This window comes from Epargyreus clarus, unplaced genomic scaffold, assembly GCF_041222505.1.
Source record: "Epargyreus clarus isolate Ecla_fem2 unplaced genomic scaffold, WU_Ecla_fem_2.2 ptg000002l, whole genome shotgun sequence".
Classification (NCBI taxonomy): domain Eukaryota; kingdom Metazoa; phylum Arthropoda; class Insecta; order Lepidoptera; family Hesperiidae; genus Epargyreus; species Epargyreus clarus.
Genome location: NW_027332210.1, coordinates 2,828,568 through 2,846,426, shown reverse-complemented (window position 1 = coordinate 2,846,426; position 17,859 = coordinate 2,828,568). Strand labels below are relative to the sequence as shown.

The 17,859-nt window shown below is 32.8% G+C and overlaps 1 protein-coding gene across 4 annotated transcripts in view; it reads right to left on the bottom strand.

The window, feature by feature from the left end:
* Eip93F (Ecdysone-induced protein 93F) overlaps positions 1–17,859 on the bottom strand; it is a 287,440-nt gene that overhangs the window by 19,333 nt on the left and 250,248 nt on the right. For 2 of the 4 annotated variants that reach the window (XM_073077914.1, XM_073077939.1), the window contains one exon: positions 17,259–17,389. In XM_073077914.1, coding sequence (XP_072934015.1) covers positions 17,259–17,389 — 131 coding nt within the window. The remainder of the gene's footprint in view (positions 1–17,258; positions 17,390–17,859) is intronic. The other 2 variants (XM_073077923.1, XM_073077930.1) reach the window with 2 other exon arrangements.

Here is a 17,859-nt window from a genome sequence, read left to right as displayed (position 1 = left end):
TCGGGTGACAGCCGTGCCTATTGAAAGCCTCAATGTATTGAGGTTGAATTCAACGTAAACTGATATCGATGTCTATACTTAACCTCGTTAATAGACAATTATTTTTAATATAAAATCAGTTTAGAAACGAAATTGCATGTTATTGATACATTAAATAATGGTCAGTGTTTAAGGACATTTGCGATAGCATCTAGAGTAGCACATCTATAAAATCACAAAATTAATGTTGTTTATATCAAAACTTTTATTTTCTTTTTTTAATTAGTTGTTTTTAGTAATCTTAATTTAAAACTACTGTTTTCTTTTTCTATTTAATTAGTCTTATTGTTTAAATTTAAACACATACAAGTACCTAATTGTATGGGTATAATATTATTATCTGACGGCAGTGAATGTCACCTTATTAGTTTAGTAATAAGTCTAGAATTAAATTCAGAAACAAAATGCGTGATGAGATTTTAGACTATTATTATCGCGGATTATAAACATTTTAATATGTAACGGGTGCACGGGTATATGATCATCGGAAAATAAGAAATAAAAAATTGCGATCGTGAGTACCCGTTAGATACATATTAAATGCGTGAAAAATATTAATTTTTGGGAGAAGTGGGAGAACGAGGGAAACTGTTGCACTCTTAATTCAAATGTTTTAATTTCGAGTCGTTTTAATTTACATGAACGTGGCCAAATCAAGAACAACGGCTATAAAAAGAACTTAAAACAACATTTTCATGAGAAAGTTCGCTATCGAATAAAAGTATTCGACATAGTTTTTCTTTATTTAGCATCAAAACTATGTGAACCGTCGGCCAAGTCAAACAATGAACTCGCAGCAAAGGGTAATAAGTGAGTTTTGCTCATACCTTCCGGCAAATAGTAATTAACTGTTTACTAATGTTTTGAGTATGAAGTTTTGTGTAACTTGCAGATTCTGCTCTTTAAGGTTGGCGATGAGTCGATTTTTTACTACATTTTAGTGTGAAACTCGACTAGTCCGTAGCTAGTAAATACTCCAAATAAAAAAAAAAAACAATTACCTACCTAAAATATAGTCTATGTACCTCCCACGATTTACAAAAATACAACAACACCTCATATGTTAAAATCAGCTTGACGGATTTTAAGCGGATTTTGGGCTGTAGGACGTGCCAAATAAAGATGCATATCTATTAACATACATAATACATGCATTCGAAAAACATTACCACCCGCAATAAAAAATAATTTTAATAAGGTTTTAGTAGTAGTCTATTAATAGATTTATAATTGGGCAGTATGGTGGACTATGGCCTTACCCCTTCTCATTTACAAAACCCACGCCCAGCAGTGGGACATCACGTTGATGAAGCTACTAAATGACAAAATATACTAACAAATATCACATGGAATCATTTAACCGACTGAACATATCGTATCCGTTCATTCGACGTTAACATTCATTCATTCGGTAGCGGGACGCATACTGAAGACATCGGAACGGATGCCGTACAGTCAATAGCTGGGACATGTCTATTGAATGAATGAAGAAAGTTTGTTATACTCGACGATCGGTCGTGTCGTGATGTATGAACACAATATGCACGGTAAAAGAATCTATATAAAAATGATGTTTTTTTTTAGGAAACTAGAAGCAAAGCCTAATAAGGAAATAATATATTTGTTGAAGATTTATTAATCCTACAGTAATCCTACTGTAATATTTTGAATATTTGTTAATTGTATGCCATTTATTATTATTTTTCAATGAAAGGAGTGTATTATGTACTAAGTGTTAATTTAAAATAAAATAAATACACAAAGGATATTCGATTTATACTTAATATAAATATATAAATATAAATTTATGATTAATTTGATCTCTTTTTTATTGTAAGTTCTTATTAAAAAAACAGTAATGTACAAGCAAAATCAGTGTTCCTCAAAACTTAATATGCGCATCGGTTGACACCGAAAGAGCCAACAAAAGGCAGCATTGTGCTACAACTCGGCGCTTCTTCGAGACGTGATACAAATCCACCATACCACCACATTGAAATGTTTTCGTGTAGTTGTCATTTGGCTTTTGCTTTGTTTTAAACAGTAGGTAGTCTTAATATTAAGAAGGGTTAAACTTGTTTTGCCACAAATTGGGCAGAAACAAATTTTACCGAGAAAAATACTAAACCTAAGAAGTACCTAAGTAAATACCTAAGTATTACTTTTAAAACTTGAATTTTCGATTTTTATAACAGACTTTTAAGAAAATAAATGTCTTTATCGTAGCAGTATAACAATATATTAACCAATAAACCAATATGTATGTCCCTAACGAAATACGTCACAAATGCTTTACAAATGTTTCATTTATGCAGAAGCTACTAAACTAACCCCATAAAACACGTGTTTCGTGTCGGTCATGTAAAACGTAAATAAACTTTCGATGCCTGCCTCTAAACTAGTTAGAAGCTTCAATGACACAACAACAATGTCCTTCAAATCTGCAGACCGTCCGTCACCTGAGCCAACAAAAGGCATTTGCGGCAACAGCTCGCCACTTCTTCGAGTTGCATTGAAAATTAAACACATAGAATTGAAACACATTGACACATGGATACCTGTGATTTTGTATGCGCTTTTGTTGAATTTCAGTATTTCACTTGCACAATCGAGGAAAAGGTATCTTATTTCTATCTAGTTCCATCGAAATTATTCGAAAAGACAGTAGGGTAAGTATGTCAATTATATGTATATCGTAATTTTGATCATCATATCAATATGATGATATACATACTGGATTACGTATAACGTCATCACATTAATCATCATCATCAACCTGATAAATAAACGTTTTGGATTATATAGAAGCGATTCATATTCATCATTGAATTATTGTCAGTTTTAATTATGCATAAATAAATATAAAAAACAAAAATGATTTTACTTTAAGAAAAAAATATATAATAATTTAATGTTCCCGAATTTTATATTTGTTCTTACGAGTAAGTTCGTTAGACCTTATAATAATTTATCACAACTACGAATCTTCGACACACTCAATAGGCACATCAGCTGTCACCCGAAGAGCCAACAAAAGGTGTTACAGTGTATAATATTATATATTTTCTTAAATAAAATGGAAGTTTAATATTTTTAACGTTCTCGAATTTTATTTTCGATCTTAAGTTTGTTACTTGAAGATCTTATAATAACTCATCAATACCATAGATCATCGACACACTCTAGGCACATTAGCTGTCACCCGAAGAGCCAACAAAAGGTGTTATTATGTTGCTTGGTGCTCCTTAGTGCTCATACAAGTGATGTGACAATGTGACCCATATAAATACTGCGAAACTATTGTCTAGTTTGAAAGGTTTAAGGGAATATTACTTGATCTAAGTTATTTATAGAGGGAAAGTAGTACGCTTGCTTTCATTCATTAATCATTAAATTCATCTTTTATTAAAATTATTTGTACTATATACGAGTAGCTCTACATTAAAAATGTTCGTGAAGTATAAACACACACAAAGATGAATGTATAAACACCCAGAGCTAGAATACAAATGTAATAATTTAAATTTAGGTGATTGCACGAAGATCGGAATAGGAGACCTCAGCACTTGTTCAAGCAATGCTTTGATTGAAGGATGTGCTTCTCTAATTTTATACTCAGGGATAGATACACATCTTCAAGAGATTTTAGGATTTTTATAGAGATAACTATGAAATGCAGCATAATAATATGGATCGCCTACCTTTTTCTAGCTTCCGGTAAATGAACATGAGTTTTTTGTACCTAATACTTAGAAGCAACAGAAAGGTCCAATTTCAGGTACAGATCTTTCTGTTGCCCAGGAAATATTTAACCACTGATTTATTCATAGCATACAATACGATTCTTACATTCTTACAAGCAAAGATAATATTTAAATTCAATTTTTGAGAGCAAACTGATATCAAATATCCGAAACATTTGCAAACAAATTCCGGAACGTAGATCCGACTTCCGGACAAATACTGGAGTGGATTCCGGAATCACGGATATCATATGTAGTTGAGTGGCCTCAACTCTACGTATAAGTTACAACTGGCATTGAATCAGCAAGACGTTTTGGTAGTTAGAAATTATAACACTAACGACAGTTAATTTAAGTTGGTGAGAATTGATTTAATATAAATAAAATCGTTGTGATATAAATTAAGTATTTTTCGTTGATATAATAATTTAATGATTAACCAAGAAAAAAGAAAGGCAGATAGATTTAATTTAAAAAAGTAATCGACTAATATGGTATGTGATTTTACAACTATTTTTCACAATTAAAAAATAAGAATTAATTACGGTGGCCATATTTTTTTATCGATAAAGACGAAGTATTTTTTTAAGAATTTGACGTTTTTCGCCGACTGAAATTCCTAGCGAGGCGGCAAAATAAATTTGCAACTGGGTGATCGCACAGATACATCAATAAATAGATAAGACAATAAAATGGGCCATCCCTAATGCGCTTTGTCGATGAAGAAACCATAGATTAGTATAGATTACTCACTCCTAACTAGAAAATGTGCCCAGTTTTGAGAATTTAAATACTTGCGTAAAAAAGTTTTGCGACGTCTCCGTGCTAAAATATACCTAAAATATTTGAAATAATTATTTATTTATTATGTAAATTACGCAGTATTAGTTATTTATTCCTAAATTTTCTCTTAAAATGTTTTATTTGTCAAGAATTCAAAAAAAGAACTTACGATAATAAGCCATTTGTGGCTTCATTCAATTTCAAGGCGGCGAAGTATCTTTACTAATCTATGGAAGAAACCGAATCTATCCGAAAACAACAAAATATAAAGCCGTTCAATTTTAAAATCGTGAAAACGTGATAGGTTGTGTCGTTAAACTTAAAGTTGACAACAGCTATTAACCAATGAATAAACAGGAAAATAAACTAGATTTTAACATTTATAACAGTTTTAATGACCCACAATTTTATGATTTCTAACGCATACTTAAGATAATTAAGCGGGAAGGATTGTCATTATCTACAGTCAATTAGGGTAAAGGTGTTATTATAAAATAGCTGCTGTTTGAATCATATCTGCATTCTATTTTGATGTTTATTTTGATAATTGCATTTACAGTTAGCGGAAGTCGAAAAGACTTTGGTTAGCTCTCAATTTACTGATCTGATTGTTATACTTAGGATTTAAGACAATAAAATGGATAATTCAAGTAATTGGAACTAACAATGATAATGATTATAGAGGTTACTTAAGACAATGAAGGTTTTGTTATTAAAAATAGATAGATTATACAAATTTCGAGAAATAAGCTGGACATCCCCACAATTTAGTAACAACAACAATAGTTTTGATTTTCTTGGTAATAAATAAATAATTATCATTCACCTGAGCAGTTAAAACTTTTTGTATATAATTTAGAAACGTGAAATGACGATGCGGTTCTTCTGATGGTAAATCATCACTGCTGCCTCTATCTACAAGCAACCTCAGATAAGATAGGAATCCTACCTGAGGTCAGCAAATTTATTATTAATTTTTTAATAAACTCTAATATAAGTAGTTAATATTTCAAACCATATCAAAGTAATCTACAAGTGGAAAATACGATATTTTTGAGGCATGCGTGTAATGACGACAATGACTGAACTGATACTGGCCATTACCGGAATTAGTTATTTCGTAAACAGCCAACTAATAAAGCGGTTAAAATTAACTTAGTCATGTCATACAAAAATTACGACATTAAATGTGTCTAATATTAGTTAAAAATAATAATGATCATTGATGATTGTTGTTCAAGGTCATCTGTAATTAGTCCACAAATAAGATTAATGATTTGATGTGTTGCTACCTCTAAGGACTAAGTTGCAACGCTTTGAATAAGAGTATCTCCTATACAACAGTGTCATTCAAACCAGTACCCTTACTATGAGTTTTTACGTTTTGACAAATATGACTGTTATAGTATTTGTTTACGTATTTGCCCATACAAATTCCAATCAGCGCCCCTAGCGGATTGTATAAGAATTATAGTGTCAGTAACGTAACATTAAATGTCTAAAAAGACAAAATGGCGCTTTATGTTTTGTCTCTGTTTTTTGCTAGACAAAAAGACTTGAGCACTTACTTATTGTTACGTTTACTTAGTCTACTGAAGCAAACGGAACAGAATAATGGATTGAGTAAACGTAATGTAAAATTGTGGGATGTTTTGAAAACTCATGGTAAGGGTTATAAAGCACAGCAGCGCGTAACACTAGTATGACAAGGTAAAATAGGTGGAAGGTGGTGCTGTGCGTTCGAAATCGAAAGATTCTACCATTTCCTATATGTTTCTCTATTTTCGCATTACAATGGAACTGGTAACTATTATTGTGACAGAAGTTGAGCCACTTGAAGCTATATAACCTTGTTAGGCATAACCTTTCTAATATTTAAATAACTTGTATAATAAACTAACCCCTTCTATATAAAAAATTAATACCACTATTTTAGTATGTATCTACTATCTATGGATTTTGCTTTTCAATACAATATATATAATATAATAAAAACGGACTAAAGTTATTATCTAAAATACTGTTTTATTGTTAACTAGCTGACCCGGCAAAGTTTGTACCACCTCAAAATCTATTTACAAATACATTTCAAATAAAATATAGCCTATGTTACTCGTGGATAATGTATCTTTCGAATGGTGAAAGAATTTTTAAAATCGGTCCAGTAGTTTTTGAGCTTATTCATTATGGTACAGGATCCCTAGTATAGTTTTCATCATTTATTAATAACAAGCTGATTTTTCGTGAGTAGCTTCGTTTCGACAAGACGCCCAACATTTTTCCTTACAGCAATGTTGGTAAATGGTACATTGATGGGGCAGCAAGGATAAAATATGTTGACCGGACGAATTCTAAAAATTTATTACTAACCAAATTTTTCTTTGTTAATTATCAAGATAATTATTTAAATAACGTGAAAAAATATTTGTCCTACAAAATATAAGGTTTTTATTAAGGCGTCCCCCCTCTCCAACATGTATCATAAACAAGGTCATGAAAAATAATTACTAACCAGCTGATTTTTTTTTTATTGGCTGTCTACCATTTACATAGTCTACCATGCACATTGTCCTACAAATTACATGGTATGTCATCTCGGACCTACACTTAAAAGTTGTAGTACTAATACTTAATGTAAAAATAATTAGTATCAAGCTGAGTGTTCCAGAATAGCTTCGTTTCAATGAGACGCCCAACAAATTCTCGTACGAAAGTTCTCGATTGTGGTTTATAACTAAAATAATAGGGATGAAATATGTTGATTTGACGAATCAAAAAAAAAAATTACTAACCGAATTTTTTTTTATTAATTATCGAGACAATTATCTAAATAACGTGAAAAAATATTTGTCCTACAAAATATAAGGTTTTTTTTAAGGCGTCCCCCCTCTCCAACATGTATCATAAACAAGGTCATGAAAAATAATTACTAACCAGCTGATTTTTTTTTTATTAGCTGTCTAACATTTACACAGCTTACTACCCACATTGTCCTACAAATTGCGAAGTACGTTATTCCAGTCCGCCAGTTTTATAGTTTATTTATATTATATTATAGTTAAATTACAAATCTTGTAGGATTAATAAAAGTTACCCTTTTTTTTGTAGGACATTGTTTTATTTAGATAAAAATTATATTATCCTATCACGTGATACCTTTGTCCTACAGTTACTAATAAAAAAAATAATCCTGCGGAATTAACATCTTTTCAGCGTAGGTCCGAGATGACATACCATGCAATTTGTAGGACAATGTGCATGGTAGACTATGTAAATGGTAGACAGCCAATAAAAAAAAAATCAGCTGGTTAGTAATTATTTTTCATGACCTTGTTTATGATACATGTTGGAAAGGGGGGACGCCTTAATAAAAACCTTATATTTTGTAGGACAAATATTTTTTCACGTTATTTAAATAATTATCTTGATAATTAACAAAGAAAAATTTTGTTAGTAATAAATTTTTAGAATTCGTCCGGTCAACATATTTTATCCTTGCTGCCCCATCAATGTACCATTTACCAACATTGCTGTAAGGAAAAATGTTGGGCGTCTTGTCGAAACGAAGATACTCACGAAAAATCAGCTTGTTATTAATAAATGATGAAAACTATACTAGGGATCCTGTACTATTACAATCAAACAAACAAACAAAGTTTTCCTCTTTATAATATTAGTATAGAAGTATAGATAATAGGTAAGCGAGTAACATCTCTTTATTTTTTCGTTTATGTCGACCCAAATACAAGTTAATACAATACTTTGTTGGTATAACGTGACCCAAAACATTATGCCTAAAGTAAAATCACTGTCATTCTAATTACTGACCCAGTTGCGAACCAAACAATACCGATACCGAAGTAAACGCATTTAAATTTCAAATTGGTCTAAGTATGCAACCTTGTGGCACACCAAGCCGTTTCGATGCTACCTACTGCAACTGTCCACTAATTGATTAGAATTGCTTTGCAAGTTTCATTAAATATATTATTTTATCATAATAATATGGGTAAATAAATTTGTTTTTCTGTTTTCTTATATTTATAACGAATCAAAGACTTTATTTGTGTCTATAAATAAAATCAATTCTCAAAATTACAATGCGATTTTACTTTATCATATTTAATTTTAAATATTGCTATGACAATTACTTAAAAAATCATATTTTTATGTAGGTACTTTTATAGATAAGTATATATAGATTAACAAACGATTTTACAGTGGCAAGAGGCCACTACCACCCATGGTCATCTGTGACCTATTGCATATGGAACAGGTTCAATCTAAAGCCGTTTCTGTAATCGGCTGTATGCGTTGCCATTTCTGAGATCTAACATGATTGCATTAGAAGTTAGCCATCATTCACGCACTTCCACTGAAAAACAAATCTGCTGCACGTTAAAAATGAACGATTGTGGTAACCTCCTGGCCCTACTGACTACCTTTCAAATAAAATAAACTCCAAATTTCAATTTAAGTTTTTATAAAAACTACCCTCATGCATAAATTTGATGAAAATCTTCAAACGTATCTGTTATTTCAGAATAAGTAATCGATTAATCGCATATTCATTCGATTCCCGCGGTATCGGTACGCGGGCTACATAATACTAACGTATATTGGATCTGCTTCGAATAGCTGAAGGTTGTCAACTCGTTAAAACTGTGAAAATTTTTGATGAAGTTGTGTTAAACCCAAACCCACTTTCTATTTTGGTTTACGTTAGAATAAAATTCTGATTAGCTTTTAAGTTTTTCAGCAATTTTGTTTAAGTCCCTTCATCTTTTTAGTGGTAGTCCCTTTTGTTGCTCCAACGTTTTGTTTGGAAGGATGTGATAAGCGAAACTTATATAAAACTATTACTACTAACTTATATACAATATTTCAAGTTAGCTCAAGGTTACCATTGTATATATTGTCATCGGCTTATGATATCTATATTTTCTGAAGTTGGCTTTGATCCCTAAGCTTTGCCATTCAAATTAAGAAGTGTCTATTAGATTACCTGACTAGTAAGATTAAAAAAGGTTTTTGTTTCTTCAACATAATTTTCGAGTTGCTTTTATATTACTCTCCGTTTCTCAAAAAGCTTGTTAACACTACTGCTGCTTGATTTTTAGGACAAAACAATACACATTAATTGTATTACGTTCCTTTTACAATCCACACCAACTATAAGAGTATTATCATCTACTCTAAAGCTTCACACATAATACCTCATCAAAAGAATCTAATCTTACATGTGCAGTGTTTGGTCGCGGTGTACAATTTTATACGGATTTATTAAGGCCCTCAGATATCTATGATTACATGAGCTTGTCCTATCAAGTTCACGTATGTCTGGAACCGGTTCGAACCGGTTTCGCTTGTGAAGTAAAACCGCGGATCAGAGCTAGTTCCGTATTGAGTAACGATTCACTCCGAGTTTCAAGGATCCATCTTTATTTATTGGTAGGGTTGTCAACTGTGTAATCTACTCTTTATAATGAAAATTCAGGTGTGCATTTTGCTCTTTTTTAATATAGGAGTAGCCGACAAGCATGTTACTCCTGAGGACTAGAACTAGAAGCTAGAACGCCTCAAAAAGTATGTCTCGCCTTACCACACCCTTCAAGCCAGAACACAGCAGCGTTTAACACTACTGTCATGTTATGTTTGGTTTATTTTATAAAATCTTGTACATACTTAAAAGGTCACCTCATTTGTTATTTGATATAGATTAACCTGGTACATGGCGCTGTTACAAAATTTTTAATTTTTTGTACAAAATTATTTTTTAAATTAAATTATGATCCCATACTTTCAGCCATTTTATTTTCTTCCCAATATTGTTTATGATACAAAAAATGCAAAATATCTAATATTCTTAGGATAAATAATATACGTAGGTATATTTTTAGATATACTTTTACGTTTCCTACAAAATCATCGCTTGTAGTTTTTATTTTGACAACCCTATTTATAGGTAGCATACGTTTACATACACGGCGTGAAGGATTTGTTCGACATCTGTCCTTATGGCAACGTGATATAACTTAATCTGGACTGCAGTGGAGGTTTTGTATATAGGTTGATAGTTGTAGGCAGTTAGGTTATCTCTGATGTGTTAACATTATCAAACTGTTTGATAACTTGATAGAATTAGGGTATTTCTACGGGAGCTGTTATCATTTCGTTTATATCTACGTAAGTAGGCTTATACATACTGAATTATGTGTTTTATATAGATACTAGCACACCTGGCAAACGTCGTGTTGCCATATACCTAAATAAAAAAATGTTAAGGGTGAACAACCCTTATCACTTAGGGATATGAAAAATAGATAGAAGCCGATTCTCAGACCTACTGAATATGCATATAAAATTTGGTGAAAATCGGTAAAGCCGTTTCGGCAGAGTAGGTACGGTAACTAACATTGTGACACGAGAATTTTATATATAAGATTATGTGTCTAAACTTGTATTTTTACCGCCGCAGAGGGTAATGTTTTTCGAGAATATGTATGTCTCATTCTTTGCCACGCCGTACAGTCGAAACGGCTTGACGAATTTGAACATATGAGGTGTCGTTGGATTCGTCTAAATTGTGGAAGTGACATAGACTTTACTTTTACGTAACCTAGCATTTTGTTTATATTATCAAATTTATTTTACTACCTAAAAGACACGTAAAACTTCAGCTCAGGTAAGGTATTATAAATAACAGTATTCGAGTTAACATAGTTTCACCGAGAAATATCATTCAATGCAATACCTACCTTACGTCAGTTCCCGTGGGAACTTGTAGATAAAAAGTATATAAAAACACTCTTGCACAGAAATGCAACGTTGTGTAAAAAATTCAAGTCAGTCCATCCACTAGTTTTTGAGATTTGCGGACTCAAACATAGGGACATGGAAGTGATTTTTTTATATACAAAGATTTATTTAAATTGCTGATACTATACAGGGCAGATTTTTCAAATGGGCCTTCAGGGCCAAATCCGGAACTATAAAGATTGGCGAAAAATGTTGAAAGGAGTTACGAGGCCAATTTAAATGAATTTTCTTAAAAATAAGTATTTTCGTCAAAATGAGGCTACCCATCCATACAGGTGGGTGGATGATGATAGAACCCTTTGTGGTTCGACTCCGGCGGCACCACCGCCACACTTATATCTGCCTAATAACAACAGTGTTAAGCGCTGCTGTGTTCTGGTTTGAAGGGTGTGGTAAGGGAGACATACTTTTCCGAGGCGTTCCAGCTTAGTCTTCAGGGGGTAGCGCATCTGTGGCACCTCAAGTAGAGCTAATCTCTCTGGGGTTGCTTACAGATGTCCATGGACGCCAGTAGCTAAAGAGTCAACTGCGCGGGCTATGTGCGAATACTTCACACATCTTTGAAAACTTTTTTTTATTTCCAGGTGTGTAGATTACGATGTTTTCCTTCACCGTAATAATGAAAAATAACTTCTAATACGTACATAAACATAACTTTGCCTAAGGTTCGAACCTCAGACCCCAAAGGGTTTCAACCAGTCTTACTCGCTACCTTTTGCAAGTTAATAGATTACACCCATTTCCATTCCAGTCACACCCGAGGCCAGTAACATTCACGCTCGTGTAACAGGTGTAAGTAGTGAAAATTATACAAAACAACGCTCGGTGTATTATTTACGGTATAAATTATACACCGCATTAGCCATGCTCCGATATACTAGCTAAAAACCGTTTTCGTTCACGTATCGTAAGATATCGATATGGTATCCGTTGTAACAAAGGAAACCGAATAACGAATATCGAATTTTAAATTGTTAAATATACTATTTTGTAAATCGAACAGTAAGTTCGATTATCAAAAATTGTGCGGAGAGAAGGAGCTAAACGAAATTAGTGTGTTTGTCGATCATTCGCGACGGAAAGTAGCAATTTCATAGCAAACTGTGTTTGTGATATTGAAATTAGAAGATAGTTTTCTGTGGCTGTCTGTAAATTTCTTTATATCGCACTGCTGGGCACGGTCCTCGACGCAAAATTATGTTCAACAACTACGGATTATTGGTCAACATATGTTTTCAAATCGTTCGTAAATCCTCCGGCTACCTTATAACAACGGGTACCGCTGCTTATATAATACTTAGAGATCAGTAAAGCCATACAGTGTTCCATATCGATATCAAAACGAATAACAGCTACATAACCGTTACCGTAAAACCGAAAACGATATCTATAGCGCAATATAACGAAAGTATCTTCCTATAGTTGATATTTGCCTTAAACTTCAATGCCATTAGAACGGTCACGAATAATTTATATTTTGAATGCCGTCGGTATCTACAATTTTGTGTAGTCATCGTTATAAATCTTGTTGGCCTAGCTGCCATCTTGGAAACTGTTATCTCGAACCGTTTACAAGAAACTTCGGTTATTTTACATTTTAAATTTAAATATATTTATTGGAAGATTCAAGAATTTCATTTTTGCATGATGTTTTGTCTTGAAGGTGGTATTTTCCAAATGGAAGGTAATTATGCATGCATGCATGTATATCTTATTCGTTAACATGCTCTTCAATCCAAACGGCTTAAAGGATTTCATCATAGGTACATCAAAATTTCAAAAATTCTTAATAGACATTAGAAAGTATTTAAATTATTATTTTCCATTCAGTATAATATGTGCCATTTTCGTAATCACGATTGGCGTTTTTGAAAACATGATACAATGTTAAGAGTTATCTTTAAAAACCAATAAGGAAAAACGCATACTGACAAATCACCAGTTAAAGAGGATACACATAATGATGAAGAGTTTTCAATAATCAAAAATATTAACCCAATCAATAGGTATTTCCGTAAAACACTCGATATCCACATTCCATGTACAGATCATTAGTTTTATAATAACAAGTAGAACAACGAAAGGGATTGAAAGGGCCTCATAAGTTCAAACAAGCGTTACAAATATCAGTACCTTTGAAATGTCTATCAATTTGGAAAAATCAATCATGTGTTGATGATGAATTGCATCCCGCAATAGACTGAATCGTTATTAAGAGTGGTTTAATTCAGAAAGCGTAAAAACGTTATGATACACCGTGAAATGTTATGGTGCCAGTGTAAATAAATGTAATGGGATGGAACTGGTTTGAATATACTTAGTCGAGTGCCGAGTGATTTAGTTACTTAACGAGTTGACGACGAAAGTATAGTAAAGTTTAGTAATTTAGATGTCTGTAAAATCTGTGAAGAATCTACCTTTAATACATTAATTTAATACTTTTGTTTAAGTACTTTTTTTTCAATTCTTTGTACTGGCATTCACCAGGCACAAATTTATCTACTAAACAAAACTAAACTTAGTCTTATCATTAAGTTTATGACCAGCTGGATGTTCTAATGTCCTTTCTCTTGAAGATAATACGTAGGTCTTAATTAATATTTTACGAATCTATTTTTCTCATCCATAACTTTCTTTACTGTGCAAATTTCTTTATTTAGGTACTTTTTTGAAATATAACTATTACTATAAGTTTTATTACTTATTTCATTGTCATGGTCAATGTGACCACATCTGAGGATTACGTTAGAACGCCTTGTGATATAGAGACGAATCTCCCTTAGCATAGCTATTCAATTATAATCTTATCACCACTCGACTAAGTACTAGCTTAGCTTCACTAGTCGAATGTGGTATATATTACAAGGTATTTTAGTTACATTTACAGCTATCCATTTCTAATGTAACAGGGTGATGTAAATGCAAAATTCCAATCTATCGTACAAATAAGTTGAAAGGGTACACCAATAGGGGTCTACAGAGTAGGTACGTCAATTGACTGCGTTGAAAAGGTGGAGTTAGATAGATTTGTGTTCATTTGAATTTTAACTAATGTTAGGTTTTTGTTTTTGTCTATATCGTAGTTGCTTTTGATTTTTTTTTCTGTTCGAACATCAAATCTAAATAGATAAATTAGATTGATTTGTTTGTCTGTGATTGCAAATAAGTATTTAATTATAAAAAATAGAGTTAGTGTCAGTTATTTTTTATAATATAGGAGTAGCACACGAGCATGCAGTCCACCTGATGGTAAGTAGCTACTGCTGTCCATGGACGTCTGTAATCAACCCAAGATAGAATTAGATATTCCTACCTGAGGTCGGCCACAGATGCGCCGCCTACCCCTGAGGACTAAGCTGGAACGCCTCTGAAAAGTCTGTCTCCCTTACCACACCCTTCAAACTGGAACACAGCAGCGCCTAACACTGCTGTTATTAGGCAGAAATAGGTGTGGCGGTGGTGCTGCCGGGAACGAACCACAAAGTGTTCTACCACCTTCATATATACCTTCATATATTTAATTACTCAACTGCGGAGGGTAATGTTTTCCGAGTGTATGTGTGTCTCATGCTTTGATACACCTTGCAACCCAATCGGCTTAACGGGTTTTAACATATGAGGTGGCATATAATTCGTCTAAATTGTGGGAGTAACAGACTATCTCCTATCTATATATACTATCTTCTTGAGCAGTCGGATTTAAATATTTTGAGGTGTCGTTTGATTCATCTAAATTGTGGGAGTAATTGGCTTTATTTCTAAGTAGTGGGCTTTTTTATTTATAAAATTTTCTATGTGTATTTTAAGTACATTGTTTTTAACATACAAATAAAGCTGAATTGTCGTCACATAAAGATGACCATGAAACACATCGGTATTGAAACCAAACCGTTGCGAATACAACATCACGATATACAAATGGAAACTAGTTAGTTTAATTACAAAGGATCATACAACAGGAAATTTAAATACAGAAGCTATAAAGTAGTTTATTTTTCAACTTATAGGTACTTCATTTGCCGCGTTTGGGAAAAATAATGAATGTCAATTTATGTACATACATCAGCGATATCTAAAATTGACACAATAAAGTTGGCTAATAAATGTTGAGCATTTTGTGGAAAAGCCTATCAACAAAATAAATTTATTTATTTTTGCGTCAGGGACTACAAAGTTAAGCATTGTGCGGACGGCAGTTGGATGGGTGGGCGCTAGTGGCGTGCGCTCCGTACTTCGCAGAGCAACATAAGCCGAATCCGGTTGTTATTATTTAAAAAAAAACCTTTTTTCACTCTCTAACAAGCTTTTCGTTACTATTAAAGCAAATGAAAAATGATTAATACGCAGAAAACTAACACTGTAGGTATTCAATAACAACATTACCAACTACAAAATTAACATATTGTTAACAACATTCAAATTAATGTCGAGTGTACTGAAGATGATAATGTCAAGGCAATAGATAAGGATAGATCTAAATGTAATGTAATGGACCATTGTTTAACAATTACATCGACGCTGTAACATTAACCTCGAAATTACTATCTTGTAATATTGGTTCTGTTAATATAAGCTTAAAACATGCGAATTGGCTATTAAATAAATCATATTAGCTATTAAATAAATCACGAATAAAAAATACATAATTAATTTAAAAAATTGTTGTTTTTTTCATTGTTGCAACTTTTTTTTTGTTATTGTACATTTTTTCGCTTGTAAAATGGTTTTAATATTTAGAATTTAAATTCAATTTATTAAATTTAAATTAATTTTCAACAGAAAATGCATTTTATAATCTTAAGTCGGCGTAATATTAATATTGGGAATTTAAAATTAATTTACAACAGAATAATTACATCATAATATCAATTTACAACAAAATTATTCCATAAATAACACTTCAATGTAATAACATCGAGTGTTATGTTAAAGATGTTAGCATAATGTCAAGGTTAGATAAGATAGATCCGAATGTAATGTAATAGACTATTGTTTAGCTACTTCGAGACATATTAATGGTTGTAACATTATGGTTGTAACGTAACCTCGAAACTAGATCTTTGGAAGATCTTGAGCCATTAGTAGTTTGTAGATTAATAATATTGTTATTATCTCTATTGTAAATGTAAAATGAAAGTAATTTTCCATTATGTTGTTTTCGTCAAATGATTTAGTTATCTAAGTTATTTTGATAACAACACAATGTTTTGTATTTGTTCAAATGTAAATTTCATTGAATCGCTTTTACTTCTATGGTATTAGCTAATTAGAAAGCATTTGCACTAGCCAAATAACTAAGTTGGATTCGCCATTAATTCTAAATTTTATTTTTTTCATTGGAACATAGAACACATCGTAAACGACCTTACCGAACCTGGTTTTTCACTGAAACCTTCGGTGCCTCGAAAAAGTATGTCTCCCTTACCACACCCTTCAAACCAGAACACAGCAGCGTTTAATACTGTTGTTATGAGGCAGAAATAAGTGTGGCGGTGGTGCCGTCGGAGTCGAACCACAAAGGGTTCTACCACCTTCAAAACTCTACTCTTATACAGTAATACCCCGACTAACGCGAGTTCGGAGAGTTCGGAGTTACGTGATTTTCAAATCTTGTCGATTCTCCTATGGTTTGAGTGTCCCGCAATTCCCGATCATAAAAAATAAGCTTACTAACCCTACAATTATTCATGTAAACATTTGTATTTGTTGCGCGAAGTCAACACATTCGAAATCATAACATACGATGGTATGTACATGCATACCCCGACTTACGCGAATTCGACTTACGCGGTTATCATTCGGTCCCACCAATCGTGTAAGTCCGAGGTATTGCTGTATTATAAACAAATATATAACATAGGTATATAAACTGACCTGTTGAGCTGCGGCCTCGCCTCCGCCAGCCGCTGGATCATCCAGGCCTGCGAGAGCGCCGGCGCCGTGCCCAGAGCCGCCAGCGCCGCGATCATCTGCTGGAACTGCACACACATCTCCGTGTACGCCTGCTGTGTAGCAACTTTATGTAGTCTACGGCTACTGTATGGTAGGCTTAGGTGCTAAGAAGTTGCACTTCGGTAGGGGTTTTGGTTGAGAAGTTGCACTTCTTTAGGTTTCAGAAGTTATGCTTCTGTTGGTTAAGAAGTGAAAGTGAAATTTGTAATCAGAACTTCGTGTACACCTGCTATGTAACAACCTCATTGATTGACCAAATCTGAGTTTGAATGGAAATTAGGAAGATTAAATGGAATTGAGAAATTTTATATATCAGATCTCAGTGTATGCCTGCTGCACCTATGGCAACTTTACATTAAAAGTTGGACTTCTTTAGATTTTATTAAATTTAAAAGTGCTACTTCTATAGGTTTTACCTTAGATAAGATAGAGGAAACATCACATTTCCATAATAATGTTAGACATACCGACCATAAGTAATCTAAAGAAGCTATATCATGATAATTCGTTTTAGTGAGATCTT